Source organism: Ochotona princeps, chromosome 11 (genome assembly GCF_030435755.1).
Source record: "Ochotona princeps isolate mOchPri1 chromosome 11, mOchPri1.hap1, whole genome shotgun sequence".
Lineage (NCBI taxonomy): Eukaryota > Metazoa > Chordata > Mammalia > Lagomorpha > Ochotonidae > Ochotona > Ochotona princeps.
Window position 1 is genome coordinate 19426408 of NC_080842.1, and position 20137 is coordinate 19446544.

The following is a 20137-nucleotide window of genomic DNA, read 5'->3' on the forward strand; positions in this document are numbered from 1 at the left end:
TAACATTAGAGAAGACTGAAAAGAATTTACAGGTAGCTTGGTGTGGGTATGTTTTTTTTTTATTATTATATTGTTGACAATCTCTACATAGTTAATTACAGTAAAAAAGGTTCAGGGGCTATAGGGAAGTGGGTAAGACTATTATGTCCATATTGTTTCCTTCATGTATCAGAGGTAAAGGGGGATATTGAGGGAGAAGCCCCACCTAGTTTCCCACCCACTCCAAGTCCCGGATGTGGAGCATGTTCTGAGATACTTGCTCAAGTGGTTTTAATAGATTTCCAGTTATGAATCGCTGCCAGTTTCGCCACTCCCAGCTCGATGAGGTCATTGCAGAATCCACTGATTGACACAGTCCATCATGGAGTCTTCATTCGCCCAGTATTCGCTGCCAATATATAGCTGAGGTGGTTGATTGACTTGTTCTGTCCTCTGTCTTTTCTTGGCTAGGGTTCTGAATCGAGCAGTTCGATTGGGGAGATCCCCAAAGAAACTTTGAGGTATTGGTGTGGGTATGTTTTTAACCATTTAATGTTTTAGGGGGAGAAGTATTGGAAGCGTTTTAACCAAAACCATTTTACATGCAGAAACTATTTGACCAAAGCAATTCTACATGCAGCCACAAATACAAAGTGGGTAAGAGCAGAGTGTGTTCAGTTGAGAGGAGGAAAGGACCTGGCTTCTGCCTAGTGATGTATTCTTTTCAATTCCCCTAGTGGAGCCTGAAGTATCCTTGCAGCATTTTGGACTAAAAATCACCAAAAATCAGAGTTCTTCAAAAAGTTCCTGGAAGATACGTATTATGAAAAATTATTAGAGTTCTAACGCGTTTTGCCAAAAAAAAAAAAATCAATTTGCCATTTAGTTCCTTTCCTTGTCCCAAAGGACTTTTGTAACTACCCTCATTATGCTCCTTTAATTTTTACTAATGAAGAAACTGACATGCTGTCAGGTAGAAGAATTTGGGTGGCACAACCAGGATCTGAACCTAGTCAGATCCAAATCCTAGTCTGCTCCAAATCCATAGTTCCTATGTAGGAATTTCCAGAAACTTGAGAGAACATAAAACTGTTCCTTAACATACATTGACCTACACAAAAGTTAAATATTAATCATGTTCATTCAAAGGACAGACATATTTTAAGGACACAATCATATTCAATCCAGATGAAAGTGGTGCTATGAGGTCTTAGACATGTGGCAGCTAAATCAGCTTCAGCAACTTCATGCAAATTCAAAACCCTCTAATCCAGCACACTGCTGTGATCATAACTTGGTTACTAATTCCTTCAGTCTCCATCAATCTCCATTCACATTCTAAACAGGAACCGTTATACTGGTCTAGCCTACGGATGTTTGTGATCTCTGGTAACTTTCCACCCAGGCCCATAAACCACACATGAGAAGCAGCAGCTGAAGATGAAGGGACAGTTTTAGGAAGTGGAGAAGGTCTCCCTGAGAAGCACCTGTGGGCAATAATTGCTGGGAAATGCTTAAGAACAGCTCTGAGCTTAAAGGGGTGGGAGTTCTGAGAATATTATTTGCAAAGTTTTGTGAAGCTTCCATCAGGCTGCATTCTTGCACTACTTGTGGCACAACTTGGAGGAGATGCATGGCACAATGTCAATACACAGAATACACAAAAGACATAAGAGAAAATAGTCACAAAATTGGGAAGTGAATAATTTCCAGTACTGTATTTTATACTTAGATAATATATGCAAATTATTTCTAAAAACAATTTATGTAATTGCAACTTCATGTACTTTAATTTTTCATAGTATCTCTGTTTAATAATTGGTTCGGGAAAGTCCTGAGAATTTAACAATCAGCTCCAGTGAGCTGATGCAGCTGTTGAGTCCACCTCTAACAGGCAGAGTTTTTCTTACAGATTTATTTTATTCATTTGGAGGCAGAGTTATGGAGACACACACTTGAGTGTGTGTGTGTGTGAGAGAGACAGAGAGATATCTTCCATCTAAAATTTCATTCCGTGAATGTCCATAGCAGCCAGGGCTTGGCCAGACCAAAGCCAGAAAGAGGAGCCAGGAGCTTCCTCCAGGTCTCCCAAATGGGTGCAAACGTCCCACACTGGGCCAGTTTTCACCGATGCATTAGCAAGGAGCTGGATCAGAAGTGGAATATCAGGGACTTGAGCCTGTGCTTCTTGTGGGATGTCAGCCCTGCAGGGGCAGCTTTACCTATTATGCCATAACACTGGCCCCAATGGCACATTTTAATAGAAATTTTAAGACATTTCTGTTTCTTACATGCAATTTTCATATTTTCAAAATTTAAGTCACTAATTTCTATGCAATTTAAAAAATAGTAAGAACAAATGATTGAGTCAGAGGATGATGTTTTAAGTTTAAAAAATTTTAAAAATCATGTTAACTATACATTTTTAAGAAGAAAAACCACATGAAAAAATGCTGTGACATGGGTGGAGGTGTTGTGAAACAGCCGGTTAAGCCACTGCTTGGGATGCCCACATCCTATTCAGTCCACTTGAGGTCCAGCTGCTCCCTTCCAATCTCTCTGTGAATGCACATTGGAAGGCAACAGATAATGCCACAGAAACTTGGGCCTCTGCCACCCATGTGGGAGACCAAATGGAGATTCTGGCTCCTGGCTTTCACTTGGCCCAGCCCTGGCTGTTAGGTCCAGCTGTGGAGTAAACCAACAGAGGGAAGATACTCTCTGTCTTTCATAGAAATAATTTTTTTTAAAAAAATTTTTATTTCTATTAGTAATAAATAGCATACATATACTTGGGGCCTCTTGGATAATTAGAACATGGATCCTGAAGATGGCCTCCTAGTCAACACCAGCCAGTGTTTTATGGGAGCTGGGGTCTTCAAATCATTCCAGTTGTGATGAAACAAAACCAAGATTAGAGCCCTGATCACACACATCTTAACACTGCTTATCCACTGAGAAATATGTTATTCTAAAACATACTTTTTGGCTTAACCCTTGGTAATTTTTTTTTCTGATTTTTCAGCACATTTCTTTTCACTTGGAGTTAAAGTGAATATACCTTTAAAGGTGTGGATTCTCATTGTGTAGAAGGAGCATTTTGTGAATATTAGTATTTTTAAAGACTTCTTTATTTATTTGGAAGTCAGAGTTACAGAGAAAGGTCCCTGATCGACTAGTTCAGTGCCCACATGGAACAGCAAGCAACACTAAGGTAGGCCAAAGTGAGGTGTCAAGAGCTTCATCAGGGTCTCCTCCATGGTTAGCCACGATTGTCCTCTGCTTTTCCCAGGTCAAAAGCAGGAAGTACAGTTGGAAGTGGAGCAGCTGGAACATGAACTGGCACTGGTATAGAATGCCGGTTGCACAGGTGGAGGTTTTTACCCACCATGCCACGATACTGGTCCCATCATTTTAAAAAATAATTTGAGAGGCAGAGAGAAAGACCGCATGCTCCAATTTGTTGGTTCACTCCTCAAATACCTAAACTGGCCAGGCAGGTGGGAGGCAAATCTAGCAGCTGGAACTCCCACAGAGGTGGCAGGGCACCAATTACCTGAGCCACAACCACTCCCTCCCAAGATTTTCATTATTTGGAAGCTGGAGTCAAGAACCAGAAACAGGAATGCAATCCATGTGTTTAACAGGATGCAGGCATTTCACCAGGCCCAACACCCGCCTCTTAGGGATATTAATGTTCAGCAGAATTCAATACAGAAGATTAGAAAAATTGGGCTGACTATATTAATGTAACACCATTTGTGACTTTTTGCAGAAAATTTTCAGATTCTTAGCATGTTTTCTTATAATTTTAAGAAATTCTAGGGAATTAAACTCAGAAAACTTTCACACAAAAGAATTTGGTTATTCTTGTGTAGCTATGGCTACACATGTATCAAACATAAAACAAGAAAAATAACTTGTTCTCAAATAAGTTTGACTTTTGGAGAGTGATACTGTGGAAAGTTGTAACTAGAAAAACTTTTTTGAACATACAAGACTGTTTTTCGCAAAATGTTCTGGGTACTCTACAAATCAAAACCTAGTACCCCTCACAGCAGAACTTAGGTTTCTAGCCAGGGAAATTACTTGTAGGAGCTGGATTCTGCAAATCTATTACATTGGAAAAATATTAGATAGATGGACATATTCGTGTGTGTGTGTGTATTTGAAGTCATCTTAGATGGGGGATCTCTGTGTACCATTTTATTCATATAAGATATGATTGTACCATCTCCCCAAACCGTCTTTAAAGCTTTTAATATGCAGCTAGTAAAAATTCATAAGTTTGTTGAAGAATTGTGCCATTAAGGTATGTGTATAGCCTCTTAAAAAAATCAGGAAATTTTGTTCAGTCCAAAATACACAGTAATGCTTTTAGAAAACTAAAACTTTCCAAAATCCAGAAATTGAGTGAAGCTTGGTGATAAGGTAAGGAGCCACCACGGAGTCTTTACTTACAACACTGACTACCAAAATCAACAGGCTGGGAGTGAAACACACACAAATACATACTCAGACGGTATCCTAAACATATTTGTCCAAGAAGATTTTTTTAAACCACTGAAAGTGATTTAAAATTCCATTAGCTTGTATTAAACAAGACATGATGTAGGCTATCTAAGTCTCTGCTGGACAAGGGATCAGTGAGGAATTGCAGGATGAGGGCCAGGAAATCTCATTTTGATGGTCTCTGCCAACCCTGAGTCTTTCTAAGAGTTGCTGGAATGACTAGATTGTATCAGCATGTCACTGCAGCCCCATTGTGACCGCTGGATTTAGTTTTTTACACTGCTAGAATGAAACATTCCAGGAGTTCCTGGCACTCTTCCATTGTATGAAGCTCAAACTCAGTTACTGACATTGAGGCTAGGCATGGGAAACTGCTAAGAATGTCATATTAACCTTCTCATAAAATCAACACACTGTAGCAAGAAGAAAAAGCATAACGAATGTAAGAAGTAATCATATTTGCACTTTGGGACTGGGTTACAAAATAAAGAGATTTATAGGTAAACAAGTGTATATATATATTCTCATGGATGAACTGTATAATGGAGGCTAGCATATGGTGAATGTTGCAATTACAGTATGTGTCTTTACTCCTGAATAAAAGGACTTCTAATGAAACTGTTAAATATTCTTTGACTATTTGATAATAGATTCTCTAGCATTGCGTATACCTACAAAGTCATGATACACTTAAATAGCAAAATGTTCAACTTGTAACTGTTAGTAAAGGACTATACTACTGTAATAATTTGAGAGAAAATGGTGGGAGGGAAAAATGGGGAGAGAGAAGGGGGAATCCATACACCTACAAAATGGTATCAAGGAAAAGAAGGAAAAAAAAATAGAATTATGACAAATGCACTTATCAATTGCTTAGTTATACCAACAGCCTTTCCCTAAAAATATCTAACAAGACTTTTAATATCTTCCTTTCATATACTTGCTTAAGACAAATATGATCTGCTCAATCAATTCTAGAAAAACTGAAATTTCTAGAATGTATTAGTGGCCCCTACAGAACAGCATTAGTCATTCCCTACCCAAAGTCCGGAAGCTGAGGCCGAGTGGCAACATCACTGGCCTTTATTTGCAATTTCCGTAACTTCAGTTGATTCTTTTACACTTCATTTTTGTGACACACGTGAAGATAACAGTTTCACATCAGTCAGGATTGAATTAGAAAATCTGGACGCTGTGAGGGGGTGTCGCTTTCGGAGGGTCCCGCTGAGGTGGAGGCCCAGCGAGCCGAGGGGAGCCCGGCCAAGCCCCCGCCCCAGAGGCCTGTCCAGCTCCGCTGACCCCTGCTGTACCCGGCGGTGTCGGGTTCTCGCGCCGCCAGGTGCCGCCCGGTGCCGGCGTGGTTATTTACGACCTCTGGGGGTGCTGGGGTAGCAGGCCCAGAGGCGGCCACATCCGCCGCCTCTTCGCGGCTTTTCCAGGGCCGAAGCCCTCCAGGTACCCCGGGCGAAGGCGGCCCTGGTGGGGGAGCCCCGTGTTTGTAGGGGTCGCTCTGGGACAGCCGCGAAGCCCGGCGTGCGCACTTCTCGCGAGGTTTCGGCCGCCCTCCTCGCTCTCCCCACCTCCGCCCCCTCCCGAGCCGCGGTGCCGGCGGCTCCCGCTATGGCTGCGCTGCGGAGACTCCTGTGGCCGCCGCCTCGGCTGGGGTCTCCGCTTGCTCCTCACCAGCCCTTTCTGGGGCCGTCGGGACGGCCTGCGGGGACCGTCCCGGGCCTCCCTGGCCGGCCCTTCTCCTGCCGGGAGGATGAGGAGTGCGCCGTGGCTGAGGCGGCTTGGAGACGGCGGCGGCGCTGGGGGGAGCTGGGCATCGCGGCGGCGGCCGGCGGGGGTCTCGTCGGCCTCGTGTGCTACCAGCTGTACGGGGACCCCAGGACCGACCCCGCGCGGGGGCCGACGCCAGGCAGCCCCGGCGAGAGCGCGGCCGCGCAGCCCGAGGACCCTCCCCGCGCCCGGGGGCTGCTGCCCATCCCCGTGGCCGCTGCCAAGGAGACGGTATGTGCGGGAGCGCGCGCGCGCGCCGCGTCCGGCCCACAGGTGATGCCCGAGAGTTGGTGGGCAGGTGTGCCACCTGCTCTCGGGATGGGCCTAAGACTGGGAGCCTCCGCGGCTTCGGACATCCCAGGCTGTGGAGTCCTTGAGCTCTGGGATGTGGACGGGTGGGCGGAGATGGAGACCTGCTAGGCCAGTCACCCCCCACCTTCCCCACAAAGCCCTTCATCCAGGTGTTGGGAAGAGAGGATGCTGTTGTGCATGCCTCAGAACCTTATAGGTGCCTGCAGCTGCCACCTATCAGCCGGCTCCCCACTGAAGCAGGCAATGGAAGGTCCTGTCTGTGTATGAGGCAAAGGAAGCCTCAGACTGGACAGGGTTCTTCACATCCGTGCAAGGCCTTTTTCTTACTCCCAAGCCAGGAGATACTAACGCATATAGCCTCCTTTTGGAAGAACAGTACAAATGGCATGTTGCTAGATGGGAAAAAAATAGAAGTCCATTTAAAAAGAGTTTATTCCTCTCTTCCACTAAAGCCTGAATCCCTTAGAAAGTTGCAGTAATTTAGAAGTGCATAGGGACAAAGGTAGAGAAAGCAAAGGTAGGGAACTATGAATGAAGCTAATTCTTTACAGAGGGGCACCACATGAGAATGTTCAAGTTCGTCTTGTAAATCTGAGTGTAAGGGAAGAATGAGTAAAGGAGCGAGCATGACATATTTTGTCCTGTCAGTGATTGTAATGGTCATGTAGATGACTAGGAAAATTACCCAGGAGAATTTTCATGTACATCTGCCAGAAGTGTGCATAGAAGGCTTACAGAAAAAGAATTCACAAAGGAGGCAGCTGTGTTGTTTATAACTTGAATAAAATTGTGTAGCCTTGATTCTTTACCTAGGTACACAGTGGTGATTGGATGTGAGTTCATCAGTTATTTTTGTTGGAGATTATTGATGTGCTTTAATGAGGGAATCTGATTTATGGGTCTTGTAGCAGCATTATCACCAGCACAAAATATAAGGTACTTGTATACATCAAAGACTTAAAATGGTAGCCACTACCCTCAACCTCGTGAACTTGTGTGGCTTAGCAAAGGTAAGGGTATGGACAGTGTGTCCTGGCTGACAGAGTTGAAACTTTTAACCAACCTTAGTTGGTCTAAGAACAGGTTAGCATTCAGTCAGCATTCAAGCAGTGTTTTCTTTTTAAACATTAGTTTTGCTTCTAAATTTGAGAGAAATCATCTTGCAGTTTTTCAAAGACCGCAAGCAGAATGGTAGATCTCTCACTCTCCCATGATGTATTTGCATCATTAGTGGCAAATCATCCTCACCATTCCTGTTTCTCCATCTGCAGAATTAGGCTGAAGTCCCCTGTATGTTTTAATGTGTTTAAAATATGTAATAGATTTAAAGCACCATGATAGCCCTGACATGTAGTGGGCATTCAATACATTCTGGTTTTATTTATTTATTATACATATTTTTATTTACTTGCATAAGCATTTCTTCATGTTTATGAAAAATCCTGTCTGTTGTTTTAGACACTGAATAATTTTCAGGTTCTGTGTCTTAACTTTCCTCCAGCGAGCCCTACATTCTCTTTAGCTGTGCCACTTGAGTATGAACTTTATTGCCTCTGCAAATTTGTTACAATCTTCTCTTTTATACCAACTGTTTCAGATTTACACAGTAATGAACTTTGAGGTGGGCATTTAAAATAAATTGATTGTGCAGGGTACATAGGGTGTTTTCACCAGGGAAATTTATGTTTGAAAGCTCTGTGTAATTTTCTTGTATTATTTCTTTGACTCTTTCTTTCTTTTTTTTTTTTTTTGAAACTACTGTTAGTTGGAAGTTCGTTCTCCTGACAGATACTCAGCAATTTTTGTTTAAGAGAGAAGGGGAAAAAATAAAACACCAGAGACCTTCCTTCTGCTAGTTTACAGCAAGTGCTGACAATGTCTGTGTTGGCCAGGCTGCTGCCAGTGACTGGGAATCCAGTCCCATTTCCCATCTGGGTGGCAGAAAGTCATCTCTTTGGGCCATCACCTGTTGCCTTGCAAGGTGTGCACTAGCAGCAAGTTGGAATCAGATTCTGAAATGGGAGTCAAGCCCAGTTTTGCACTTACAGGATGCTGGTGTCACAAGCGGTGTCTTACCCACTGCTGCAGGTGTCTGCCTGTATCTGGTATTCAGAGAACTGTGGTGTAGCACTCTGTTGTGTCTCATGGTCTCTAGAGTCTCTCTTTTGCTATAAAGATATAAATTACAGTTTAATTTTGTTTTCTACTCATTGAATTACTTTCTTTTTTTTTTTTGTAGGTCTTTTGTTATTCCTATTCGATTTTAAAAGCTCTCACTTTGCTTTAGGGATGCTTCTGCAGTGGCTGTTTTTGTTGCTTGCTTGAGAACACCCAAGTTCTTTGTGTGTGAAGATTTTTTTGTTTTGTTTGTTTTGTCTTGATTGGACATTTTCACTGCAGCAGCATCCAAATGTCAGTATTTTTTAGCTCCCTTGCTCTATTGTATCGTTGAGTTTCTTCAAAGAGTTGGAAAGGAAAGAGGAGCAGTGATGTGGATGAAGGCATAGGTGCATACACATGTGTAACAGCATGTGTTTTGGGGGTCTCTCATTATACTCATGTTGGTATTCAGTTCTCTTTTTCTTTTTTTTTTTTAAGATTTATTTATTTTTATTGCAAAGTCAGATACATAGAGGAGGAGAGACAGAGAGGAAGATCTTCCATCCGATGATTCACTCCCAGGTGACCACAACGGCCGGTGCTGCACCAATCCGAAGCCAGGAGCCAGGAGCTTCTTCCAGGTCTCCCACACGGGTGCAGGGTCCCAAGGCTTTGGGCCATCCTGGACTGCTTTCCCAGGCCACAAGCAGGGAGCTGGATGGGAAGTGGAACTGCCGGAATTAGAACCAGCACCCATTTGGGATCCTGGCGCGTTCAAGGCAAGGACTTTAGCAGCTAGGCCGTGGTGCTGGGCCCCAGTTCTCTTTTTCAACTCCAGGATTTACATTGTCTTATCAGTCCTTGGGTTTCCAAGTTCTTGCCCTTTCTTAGAGGGCAATGTAAAAACTAACTTATTCTATTAGGTCTTTCCACAGAATACAGGCCCTACATCAGTCAATCGCCTCCATCTTCTAAACGTTATGAAAGTTTGGCAGGTTTTTTTGGATGTTTTAGGCTTTTCTATTAATAGTTGTATATTAATGCTGCTTTAAAATTTATCTGTTGTGACTTCGGTGTGGTCAGCAAAAAGAAAAAAGCATTGAAAGAGACCATGTGGTTAGTCTGCCATTTTTCAGAGTTCTAATTTTAAACCTGTGCTGCTGCATTATTTTTTATATTTGCTTTCTCTTCCTGAAATGGTAGAAATTATCCCTTTTGGCATTTAAAACTATAGCTAAGAATTTCTTATTTATAAAGCCTCTTTTAAGGAGTATTCTACATTGCTCGTAAGCTTGGCAAATATATTAACCTGTATGTGTTATAATAATTTAACTGATGGAAGTCAGCATAATAACCAACAAAAAACCTTCACCTTCCTCCAGAAGTCCATTTCTGATGCTGTTAAGGTATTCTTGCTGTGATTCCTCAGATACTTATTTTTAGAAGTAATTATTTCTGAATCTCTTGCCTTCATTGCTTGTCTTAGTACTTTAAAGAGAGGGACAACACTGGTTTTGGTCACCTTCTTATTTTCATTGCCTGGTATGGGCATAAATCTTGTAGATACAATACATATTTGTTAAATTAGACAAGCCCATGATAGATATTTGTAAGACACATGCAAATTGCAAAGGTACAACTACCTTCTGTGAGAAATAATGGTTTAATATTTTATTCAACTAAAGTAGTTATTTATAGCATTAGATTTGGGAAGAGTAGTCACAGTTAAAATTTCAGTCTTTAGAGGACCACATCACGTGACACTCTATTTATTTTAATTGTGTAAGTTTGGCTTGCCAAAATTTTTCAGTAGACTGTGGCCTTGAACTTTGTTATAAAGAGTTGTTGACAAGAACATTCTGCTGAGAACTTGAGAGTTTTAGCCATACAACACTATTTTTGTTAGTGGAAAAAAGTTTTGTCCTAGAATTGCCTTTTTTGGAGGGGGGCCAGAAACACACACACACACACACAGAATGTTGAACACATTTTACTCCCTTTTTTTTTAACAGTACCTATGATCTGTTGTATGATTTGTTTATTTGAAGAAGCTTCATGCAGCTTCATTTCATTTGTAGAGTGGAAAATGAGTTCAACTGATTTTCTTTGTGTGTGTGTGTGTGTATTTGCCAGAAATCCTGCATTTTAAATTTTCTTCACATGTCTTTTTTCATATTTCCATGTACTTGAAAGGTAGAACTCCAGAGACAGGGTTCCCATCTGCTGATGTGCTTCCCAGATACCTACAACAGCCAGGGGTGGGGTAAGCTGAAGTCAGGGGCCCAAGCTGCCTCTCAAGCATGTGTTACCAGGAAGCTGAGCATTTTCCGAAGCAGAGTTGTTAGTTGGGACTCGGATCAGCACCCCGACTTGGGATGCAGATGTCCCAAGTGAGAGCTTAGCCTGATGAGCCACCATGCCTGCCCCTTTTTAACTGTGTGTATTTTCCAGGGAATATAGTTTTATGCTTTATTTCCCCCTACTCCCCGACATATTGAAGAATTTACCAGATATGTAAATGGAGAAAATGTGGGTTTGTTTATAAAATAAGGGACATCAAATTGAAATTAAGTTCATTTTGAAATTGAAAATAGGTTTATTCTGTTATATGGGAAGTAAGCTAAGTGATCCCGCTTAGCTTCCTCAATCACCTTGTGAAAGACAAGTCCACCAGATCCTCCCTGCACACCTTCACCCTTGTAACAGATTCACATACCACCATTTGAATACAGACCTTTCCACGCCCAGCTGATCACAGTGTATTTGGGTGAATTGGCGGCAAATATTTTCTCTTTATGTTTATATCACATCTGTAGATATAGAAATGAATGTGTCTTTTGCCTGGAATTTGATGAAAGCCTGTTGCTACATTTTGTGGAATGTTCTTTATTTAGGTCCACATTGAGATTCAGGACTCGTAATTTTAAGTTTAAATTTAAAACGAAGTAAACAAAACAGAAAACAAAACTTCATCTATAATTCTCTTGCAGGACTTGGAAATTTTCAAATAATGCACAGTGTTCAGTGAGTGAAAGTGTATTACTTTATTTTCTTGAACTGTGTAATCTTAAGAAACACTGAGTTGATTTTTAATAGGAATTCAGATGTATTTGTGTTTAAGTGGCATCTGAACTGATTTTCACATACATATCTACTTATGTAATTTGGGGTTGAACTATGTGTGATTTTTAAGTAGAATATTACTATACTCTTATAGACTGATTATATAACTTGTCTTTGACAGTTTTTAAAGAGAGCCATTTCGTACCCACAATTAAGGAAGACAATTGGAATCTTTAAAGGAGTGATAATAGTCATGCTTTTTAAAACAAATATTTTATTAATTATGTGAAAAGCTAAGTAATAGACACAAGGCAAAATACAGGTATATAGGTGTGTGTGTGTATATATATATATATATAGAGAGAGAGAGAGAGGTGTATATATATGTATATATATATATATATATAGAGAGAGAGAGAGAGAGAGATACAGAGAGATACAGAGAGATACAGAGAAAAATAGATATCCTGCATCCATCCCCTGGTTCACTCCTCAGACACCCTGCGCTTGTCTGTGCTGGGCCAGACCGAAACCAGGCACCAGGAACATCGTCCAGCCTCAGTAGTAGGGACTTAAGTACCTGAGGCATGTCCTGCTCCCTTCCGGGGCACTGGAGCTCAGTGGGCCAGCCTGTTTGTGTAGCGTGGTAAGTAGCCAGGGAAATACAGCAGAAGAAGGTGCAGGCATTTGGGTCCTGCCACCCCTGAGAGACCTGATGAAGCTCCAGGATCCTAACCTGAGCCTGGCCCAGTGCTGTTCAGTGAGGCAGTCTGCAGAGTGTACCAGCTGATGGGAAATCTCTGTGTAACTCTAACAATCAAATAAATAAATAAATCTTTTAAAAAAAGAAACTATCTGGGACTCAAATGAGTACTCTAATCTGAGAAACAGGCACCCTAAATTCAGTTCAACCCTCTGTATGATAGACCTACACTATGTTATATTTATTTATGGAGTATATTTAGAAAGATTGGGTCAAGTTAATTGGCAGATCATTTGCTTCTCATTTTTAACATTACATTTTTAAAATGTCTTTGACACAGATTTTATTCATCCACATAGGGCATGAGGCTGTATAAAACATTTTAGTAAATTTGTATTTGTTGACTGAATTAATTTAAAATCTAGAAATAACTGTTTTTCTAGTTGTTATAGTTATTCAGAAATGCTGTGCTTCCAAAATTGTCTCATGCATGCTAATGCACATTTGACATTATACATTAGAAGCTCAGGGTCCAGCACAATAACTCAACTGCTGATCATCTGCCTGCAAGTGGTGGCATGTCTCGTGGGAGCCAGTTTGTGTCCTGGCTGCTCCAGTTCTAATCCAGCCCCCTGCCAATGACTTAGCAAAGCAATGGATAGCAAATAGCTAATGGATAGCAAATAGCTAATGGATAGCAAATAGCTCTAATAGCTCTTGGAAAGTGGAGACTAAAGGACCTAAAACGTCTGTTAAGGAATTTTAATTTTATCTAAAAAACATAGATATGTACATGTTTAGGCATGAAGATGCTTTATTAAGATTTGCAATTAGGAATACCACTTTGGGTGTGGAGGCAATGGGATGGGATGCAGTGCTGAAATCAGAAGAGTGGGTAAGATACTGTTGCTTAAATAACGTGAGAGAGTATAATCTTCTGTTGTCTTCAATTTTTAGGAAAAATAGACATGTTGATCAGTTTTTACCTGTACTACCTTTTTAGATAAGAGATGGTTTTGTTTTGGTAGGGAAATTGTAAGATATTGCAGATTTGGAGAGGTTAAGGAGGCAAGACCACTAGCACTGGTTGTTGACACAGAGATGAGGAACAAGGAACAACTAATGTGAGATTAACACTTTTGTTTCAGCCACTGGATGGATGTGCTGCAATTCACTGAGTAAAATTCCAATATGAGAAATAAAAAATGTATATTGAGCTTAGCAACAACACAGTCATTGGTGAGTCTGGTGACAATTTGTGGTAAAAATCAGATTATAGTTGGGTAAGTTGAGAGTAAAGGTCAAGAAAAAAGTAAGGTTTATAGGGTGAAGTAAGTGTTGGTAATTCTTTGAAGAATTTGACCATGAAGCCCAGGTGGGAGAAAGGTAGATTAAGGCACATTGAATTGTTTTCTAGTATTGTTTGTTTGTTTCTTAAAGTGAAAGCTCCTTCAGTGTGTTTAAATGCTGCGAGGAAGAGGATGGTTAAATTTAAGGGAAAGAAAGGAACACTAATTTTCCAAGGGCTAAATGTTAAAATGTAACCGAAGACTTTAATTTTGTGCAATATTAGAGAGATGACATTTAACATTATAATAGGGAGGAAGAGATGAGAGGAAACATTGTATACATGTTGAGTACCAAGCAACTGTGATGCAATTCTTGGCTAATTGCTTCTTTTTTCTATGAAACCAAGAGTGATTTCATCTTCTTTGAAAAGCCCATTAAAATGTGTGGATGGATGGATGTCCTTAAGACTCTGGTTAAGACACCACAAGGGTTGGGGGGGTGGTTCAGCACTGGCTCCTGGTGCTAGCTTCCTGCTGATTCTGACCCTGGGGAGGTGACAGTGATGGTTCACATAGTTGGAAACACCTGGATTAGGGTTCCTGGCTCAAGGCTGAGACCTAGCCCAGCCCTGGACATTTGGAGGGTGAACCAGTGAATAGAAGCTCGCAGTCTTCTCCTCTACCTTTCATTAGGTGAATACATTTTAAAGTTTGGATATTGATCGCAACAGAGATTTGAGAGAGAATAAAGGTTGAATTAGGCACTGTAAAAAAAGGAAAAAGTCCTGGAGAGCTAGAAATCTCTTTATTTACTCATGTTTTATATTTACAGAGTTAAATATGAACTTTTAAATTATGAAGTGAATTATTAACTTGCCTGTGAAATGTGTTTTGGTGTGATTATAACTTTTTTGTTCTAATTTGTAATTTTTTTCTGCTATGATTTTGAAATGTATAAATCTTGGTAATCTGATCTAAATAGTACTTTCTTTTTACCCATGATGTAATATTTAGCTTACATAGGAAATGCACTAAACTTATAATAAAATAAAGACTTAATTCTTTTCTTTAAACCCGATAGGTTGGTTTAAACTGGAGATTATTAGATCTCACTGATCTCCTTTAATTGTTGTGCCAAACACTGAGAATTTAAGTAACTTTATTTTGTGTGGCATTAACACTCTTGTGATTGAGGGAAAATGTGTTTACAAATATATTAAACAAGCTCTATTTTTGGCATTTCTACCTAAGAGATTTTCTAGATAGTCTTTTCTTCTCCTTCCTCTTTAAGTAAGCCTACTCCTTTATTCAGCACCCCATCCTGGTTCAAAAGTACTGTTGATCTCCATGCACTAGTTTAGCTTATGCTTGGGAAGATTTCCTTTCCTTCCTGTCTTTTCTTTATAATGACCTCCCCTCACCTGTTTCTGTATGATTGCCCTCTGTAACAGCTTCCAGCTCCCAGCAAGCAAGGCCTACTAAAGAGTATGTTCATTGGGATCCTGTAATCTTAGATAAGATAATGACTTTGTCTTTGCTTATTTATGCTCAGTGGAGCTGAGTCAGCACCTTTACATTGGCTTTACAGTGAGTTTCAAAAACCGCTTTATATTTCACCAGCCATCAATACCATCTCCAAGTCTCATTAGCAGCTTAGCATGCAGTGTCTGTTCAAATATGACTGTAGTAGTTACAGTGGACTTTTGGTAGGAACAAATTTCAGGGAGTTCTCCTAGTGGTGAAGTTTATTTCTCTCTCTCTCTATGTATAGATAGATAGATTTATATAGATATATAGATACATATCCTAATTCTAGGTGTGTGTAATGATTGGGAGGAAGACTACTGCATGTAGTTGTCCTCCATGTGGTTATTTGAAGACTGACTTTGGTAACCACCTTGCCATCTTCAACAAGATGAAAAATATTTCCAAATTTTCCTTCACTTCAATTATATCCCTCCAATTTATGCTTCCTTGTAGGAATGATTTTAAAGAGTATAGTGTATTAACCATCCAAAGCCACCTCCAGGTACTGTATTTTAAACATTTTGAACACAAAAGCAAAACAAAGCAAAAGACCTTTTATGTGAAAAGAGAGGCTGAGCCTATGAAAGAAATCCCAAATAGTAGTTTACTTTCCACACTTGGTCTTAGCCAAAAGGCCAAGAAACGGTGGTAGTTTACATTCCAAATGCTCACAACGGTGGGACTCGGCCAGACTGAAATCAAGAACTGAGAACTTATTAATTGAGCCATCACTGCTGTTCCCCTGGGTCTGCATTAGCAGGGTTCAAACCCAGGTACTCTACTGTGGAGTTGAGGCATCTTAACCACTGTGTTAACTGCTGGGCTAAATGTTCACCTTTAAATGAATTTTCTTTCTTCTAAATTACCATACTATGTTGTAATTGCTTTTATAAATTTTCTGTATAATATTAATCATCAAGAACATTTATTTCCCCCTACAAACTCTTACATATTTGTATGTCTTCTTAAAACCTTGTAATAATTTTTGAGTTGATTTTTGAAATCAACTTTTGAATAAATGTATTAATGTATTTTCTGTACCTCCAACTTCAAACATCATACACTTAGTTTTAAATTTTCATTATAAGAACTAGTAAACTCAAAAGCTTATGTAAGAATTTTAATAATCAAAAATATGCATATGACACACAACACTTAATGTGTAAACTTTGTAGGTTGCTTTTAGCTAGTCATCAGTGATCACAGTCTGCAAAAATGAATCCTACTAACATGATGAAACCTGGAAGAGATCTGCTAGAATCTAATTCAAGACTTACCTTTTTTTTTTTTGGTAGGAGAACCTTGTTGGCCTGAGTCTCCTCTATAACCACCATCTGTTGAATCTGGTGTATAGCCGTTTTCCAGTTGCAGGCCATGTCATTTTCTGGAAATTTATGAGCCTGCTGTGGCTCCAGGCTAATATTTCATGGTTCTGCATTCGAGTTCTGCATTTTGAGAGTTTTCTTAGGTGATGAAACTGAACCTCCAAACAACTCTCTTCATGTATAAAACCTTGAGAGCCAAGTTACAAAGGTACACATTAGTCATGCCTTTTAAAATGCTGTTTCTCAAATGAGGCATGATATATGAAGACATTCAACCCTAGGTCTGTATCACTGTTTCATTGAAAACAACTACATCATTTACATTTTATCATCTCTTCATCAGTTAAATGCCACAACATTTGAATTTGTGAGTTTCATTTCAGCTGTGCAGTAATTTTAATTCTAAAATCTCTTCGGAATTGCTGGCATTTGGCCTTGCAGTTAACCCTGTACTGCACCATTAGGGTATCTGGACTTGATTCTAGACTCTGGCTACTGACTTCAGCTTCTTGTTTAAACTGGGCCCTGGAGGCAGTGGTCGTATAGCCATTTGAGGTACGAACAATGAATGGAATTCATTCTGTGTTTATGTGTCTCCAACAAAATCACTTAAGCTTTTCTAATATTTGTGTTGGCTATTGTGTTCTTTGCATTCCATAATTTTCTCTAAACTTAATTTTAAAATCTATTTTATAAATTAAATGCTAATTGTAAAAACTTTGTTCCAGATAGTGCTTTTTTTGATTTTCATTCCTGTTAAATTCAAATGACACCTAAGTTCTTCCAGAAAATCAAATGACAATATGATGGAAATGAACTCCCAATGTTAAGTAATATATGATTTTAAAACTTGTTCATGCTCTTCAGCAATGATTTCTATAGTTGAAAAATGAAGTATTTTTAAAATTTTTTACATTTTTTCATGTATTTTCTGGTATTCCTGTTGATGCTTTTTTGGTACAGTGGGTAAGACTCAGTGGGAAGCATCCACATTCCATACTGAAGTACCTGGTTCAGGTCCCAGTTCCTCTTCCTCTGATCTGGTTACTTGCTGATGTGTGTCCTGGAAGGCAACAGATGATGGGCCACGTACCTGAGACTGTATGCCCCTGGGGAGGCCTACATGGAGTTCCTGGCTCTAGCTTCAGTCTGGTCTGATCTGGTCCAACCAGTCTTTTTTAGAGATACTTTGTATCTCTATACATATTTTGTATTTTTAAATAGCAATGTTGAAGAACATGGATTTTTAGTAGAGTCACTTTTAAAACATAATTTTTAAAGAGCATATTTTGAACAGAAAATACACAAAGTTTCCATAAAATTGCTGCCCTTGTACATGTAGTCCTCTAGCTATCAGCATTTTGCCAACAATAGTACATTTGTTACAGCTGACAGACATACATCGAGATATTATTTCAGACTATATACCTCTTTGTATGTGTAACACTTGATATTATACAATCTGTAGATTTTGACAAATGTATAATGACACATATCTACCATTAAAACAGGAGTGTTAATGGGGAGTTAACCTTTCAGGTGAGATTAAAAGAATATTCAGGGCTGAGGGAGAGTGCCCTGTAAAGGAACATGTTTGAAAGGAAAGTTGCCTTGTGAATTTATGATTTCAGTTTTCTTGGGAAAGGTGTGTTTGCAGCTAACAGGTTTTCCACATTTCCCGGGATGAGGTTGGCAGACACACACGGGGGCGGGGGGGAGAGCTGGCAGTGTGGAGGTCTCCTGCTGGCGAGCCATGGGACAAAGGCTGGCAGGCAGGAAATAGTTGGCTAGAGGTGACCTGCAGGAGAGTTTCTCCATCCAGGACTGCAGACACCTCAAGGCTGGTTCATGGGCAGGGAACTTAACCCTGTGACTAGCAGACATTCTGCACCTCCACCTGCAACAGTGGGGAGCAGGTAAGCTGGGGATTCTAGGCCTAATCTTAATTACTGGTTGGTTGGTTGTTTGGATCACATCTGTAGTGAAATCTCCAGATAATCAAGTTCTTCTAGAGAGTAAAATGCCAACTTGATGTGAATGTCATACAAGTGTGAGTGGACAGGGAAAAGGGCAGTTAAGCTGCTCTTTGATTGATATTATATAGTTACTATTTGTGTCCTCCTCATATTCATAAACTGGAGCCCTAACTCTCACAGTGGCCATATGGAGACTGAGCCTTTCCATAAATAATTAAGGTGGAATGAGGTCACAGGATGGGAATTGGAGAGCTTGCTCACTGGTTCTCTCCCTCTGTGTCCATGCGATGAAAGGCCTTGAAAGGAAATAGCAAGAAGGTGACCATCTGCAAACCAGGAAGAGAACCCTTGCTAGTAAACAACAGGGACAGTACTTTGATCTCAGATTTCTGTCTCCAGAGTTATGAGAAAATAAATTTCTATTGTTTAAGCCTTCCAATCTGGTGCTTTGTGGCAGGCCAAGCAGACTAACACGATCAGGTAAGTTTCAGGGTGATTTATATAGGAAAGACTAGTTCGAACTATTAATGCTGTATTGTGTTCCTTTCTTTCAGTTGTAACCTGGGAAGAACCATGAACTCACTGTATAGTCAGGCCTAGAACAAAGTGACACAGTGCATAGTGACAGATTTTGTTGAGATTCAACCATCAGTCAAGAAATAACTAGAATACTGTATGATCTAGAAGTGTAAGACTGACACAGAGAAAGGACAGAGAAAGGGGACTGAGCATGAGATGGGTGGCAATTAGAAGGAAATGCGAGGCATTTGGTACAGACTTAGCACCATGGGCATAGGGAACGTCCGCTTGTAGTGCCGCAGAGGTACTTGCTATTCTCTTGATAAACTGATTCTGTGAGTCAGTAGAAAGGGGAGTGTACTCGTTCACTTTTCATTTAATCTTTATAATTTGTGGAGTTAGTATTTGTTTCTCATTTTGCAGTTGAATATGCTAAAGTGCAGAGATTTAGTGTTTTCCCAAGACTATCTAATTAAGAAGTAGGGAGGCTGGCTTTTGAAGGCTTACAAAAGCCATGTTCTTTTATTCCAGTGTACCAATTTATGTGATAAGAAAGAACACTGGAACATTCTAGTCCCAGACTCTTTTGCTATACCCGATAAAGGCTTCTATAGGTTAAGTTAACTCTCTTGCAATATTGGGATAATAGTATATGTTATATCTGCTTTCTTAAAAAAACTCCATCTCAAAATTTTTGTGTTTATAGATATCTGAGTATATACTCTATAAAACATGTTTTTTTCTTACTTGTGTAACTTGTGTCTTTCACCTAACACATACCTTGTGAATCTTAATGTGGTATTGCATCTAGATCTGAAACACACTTTTTAATAACCACTGACTGTTTTATGAATATGGTCTGATTTACTTAATGATTGTCCTGGTGATGATATTTTTGATAGTTTTTATTTTTTGCTATTAGAAAAAGTGCTATAGTGAATAGTCATTGACCTAAGCCAATGCAAATATGAAATTGTTAGGCCCATAACTATTACATTTTAATAAAAACTTCAAATTTTTTTGAAAATAATTGTACCAAAATAAGTTTTTATG

General features: G+C 39.9%; 1 protein-coding gene across 4 annotated transcripts in view; it reads left to right on the top strand.

Annotated features, from left to right (window-relative positions):
• Nucleotides 1-4604: 4604 nt before the first annotated feature.
• Nucleotides 4605-20137, top strand: part of MICU3 (mitochondrial calcium uptake family member 3) — an 87060-nt gene continuing 71527 nt past the window's right edge. For 3 of the 4 annotated variants that reach the window (XM_058669868.1, XM_058669870.1, XM_058669869.1), the window contains exon 1: nucleotides 5872-6501. In XM_058669868.1, the coding sequence (XP_058525851.1) occupies nucleotides 6112-6501 (390 nt within the window). In that variant the 5' untranslated portion in view covers nucleotides 5872-6111. Of the gene's footprint in view, nucleotides 4992-5871; nucleotides 6502-20137 lie in introns of those variants that run through there. The other variant, XM_058669871.1, reaches the window with a different exon arrangement.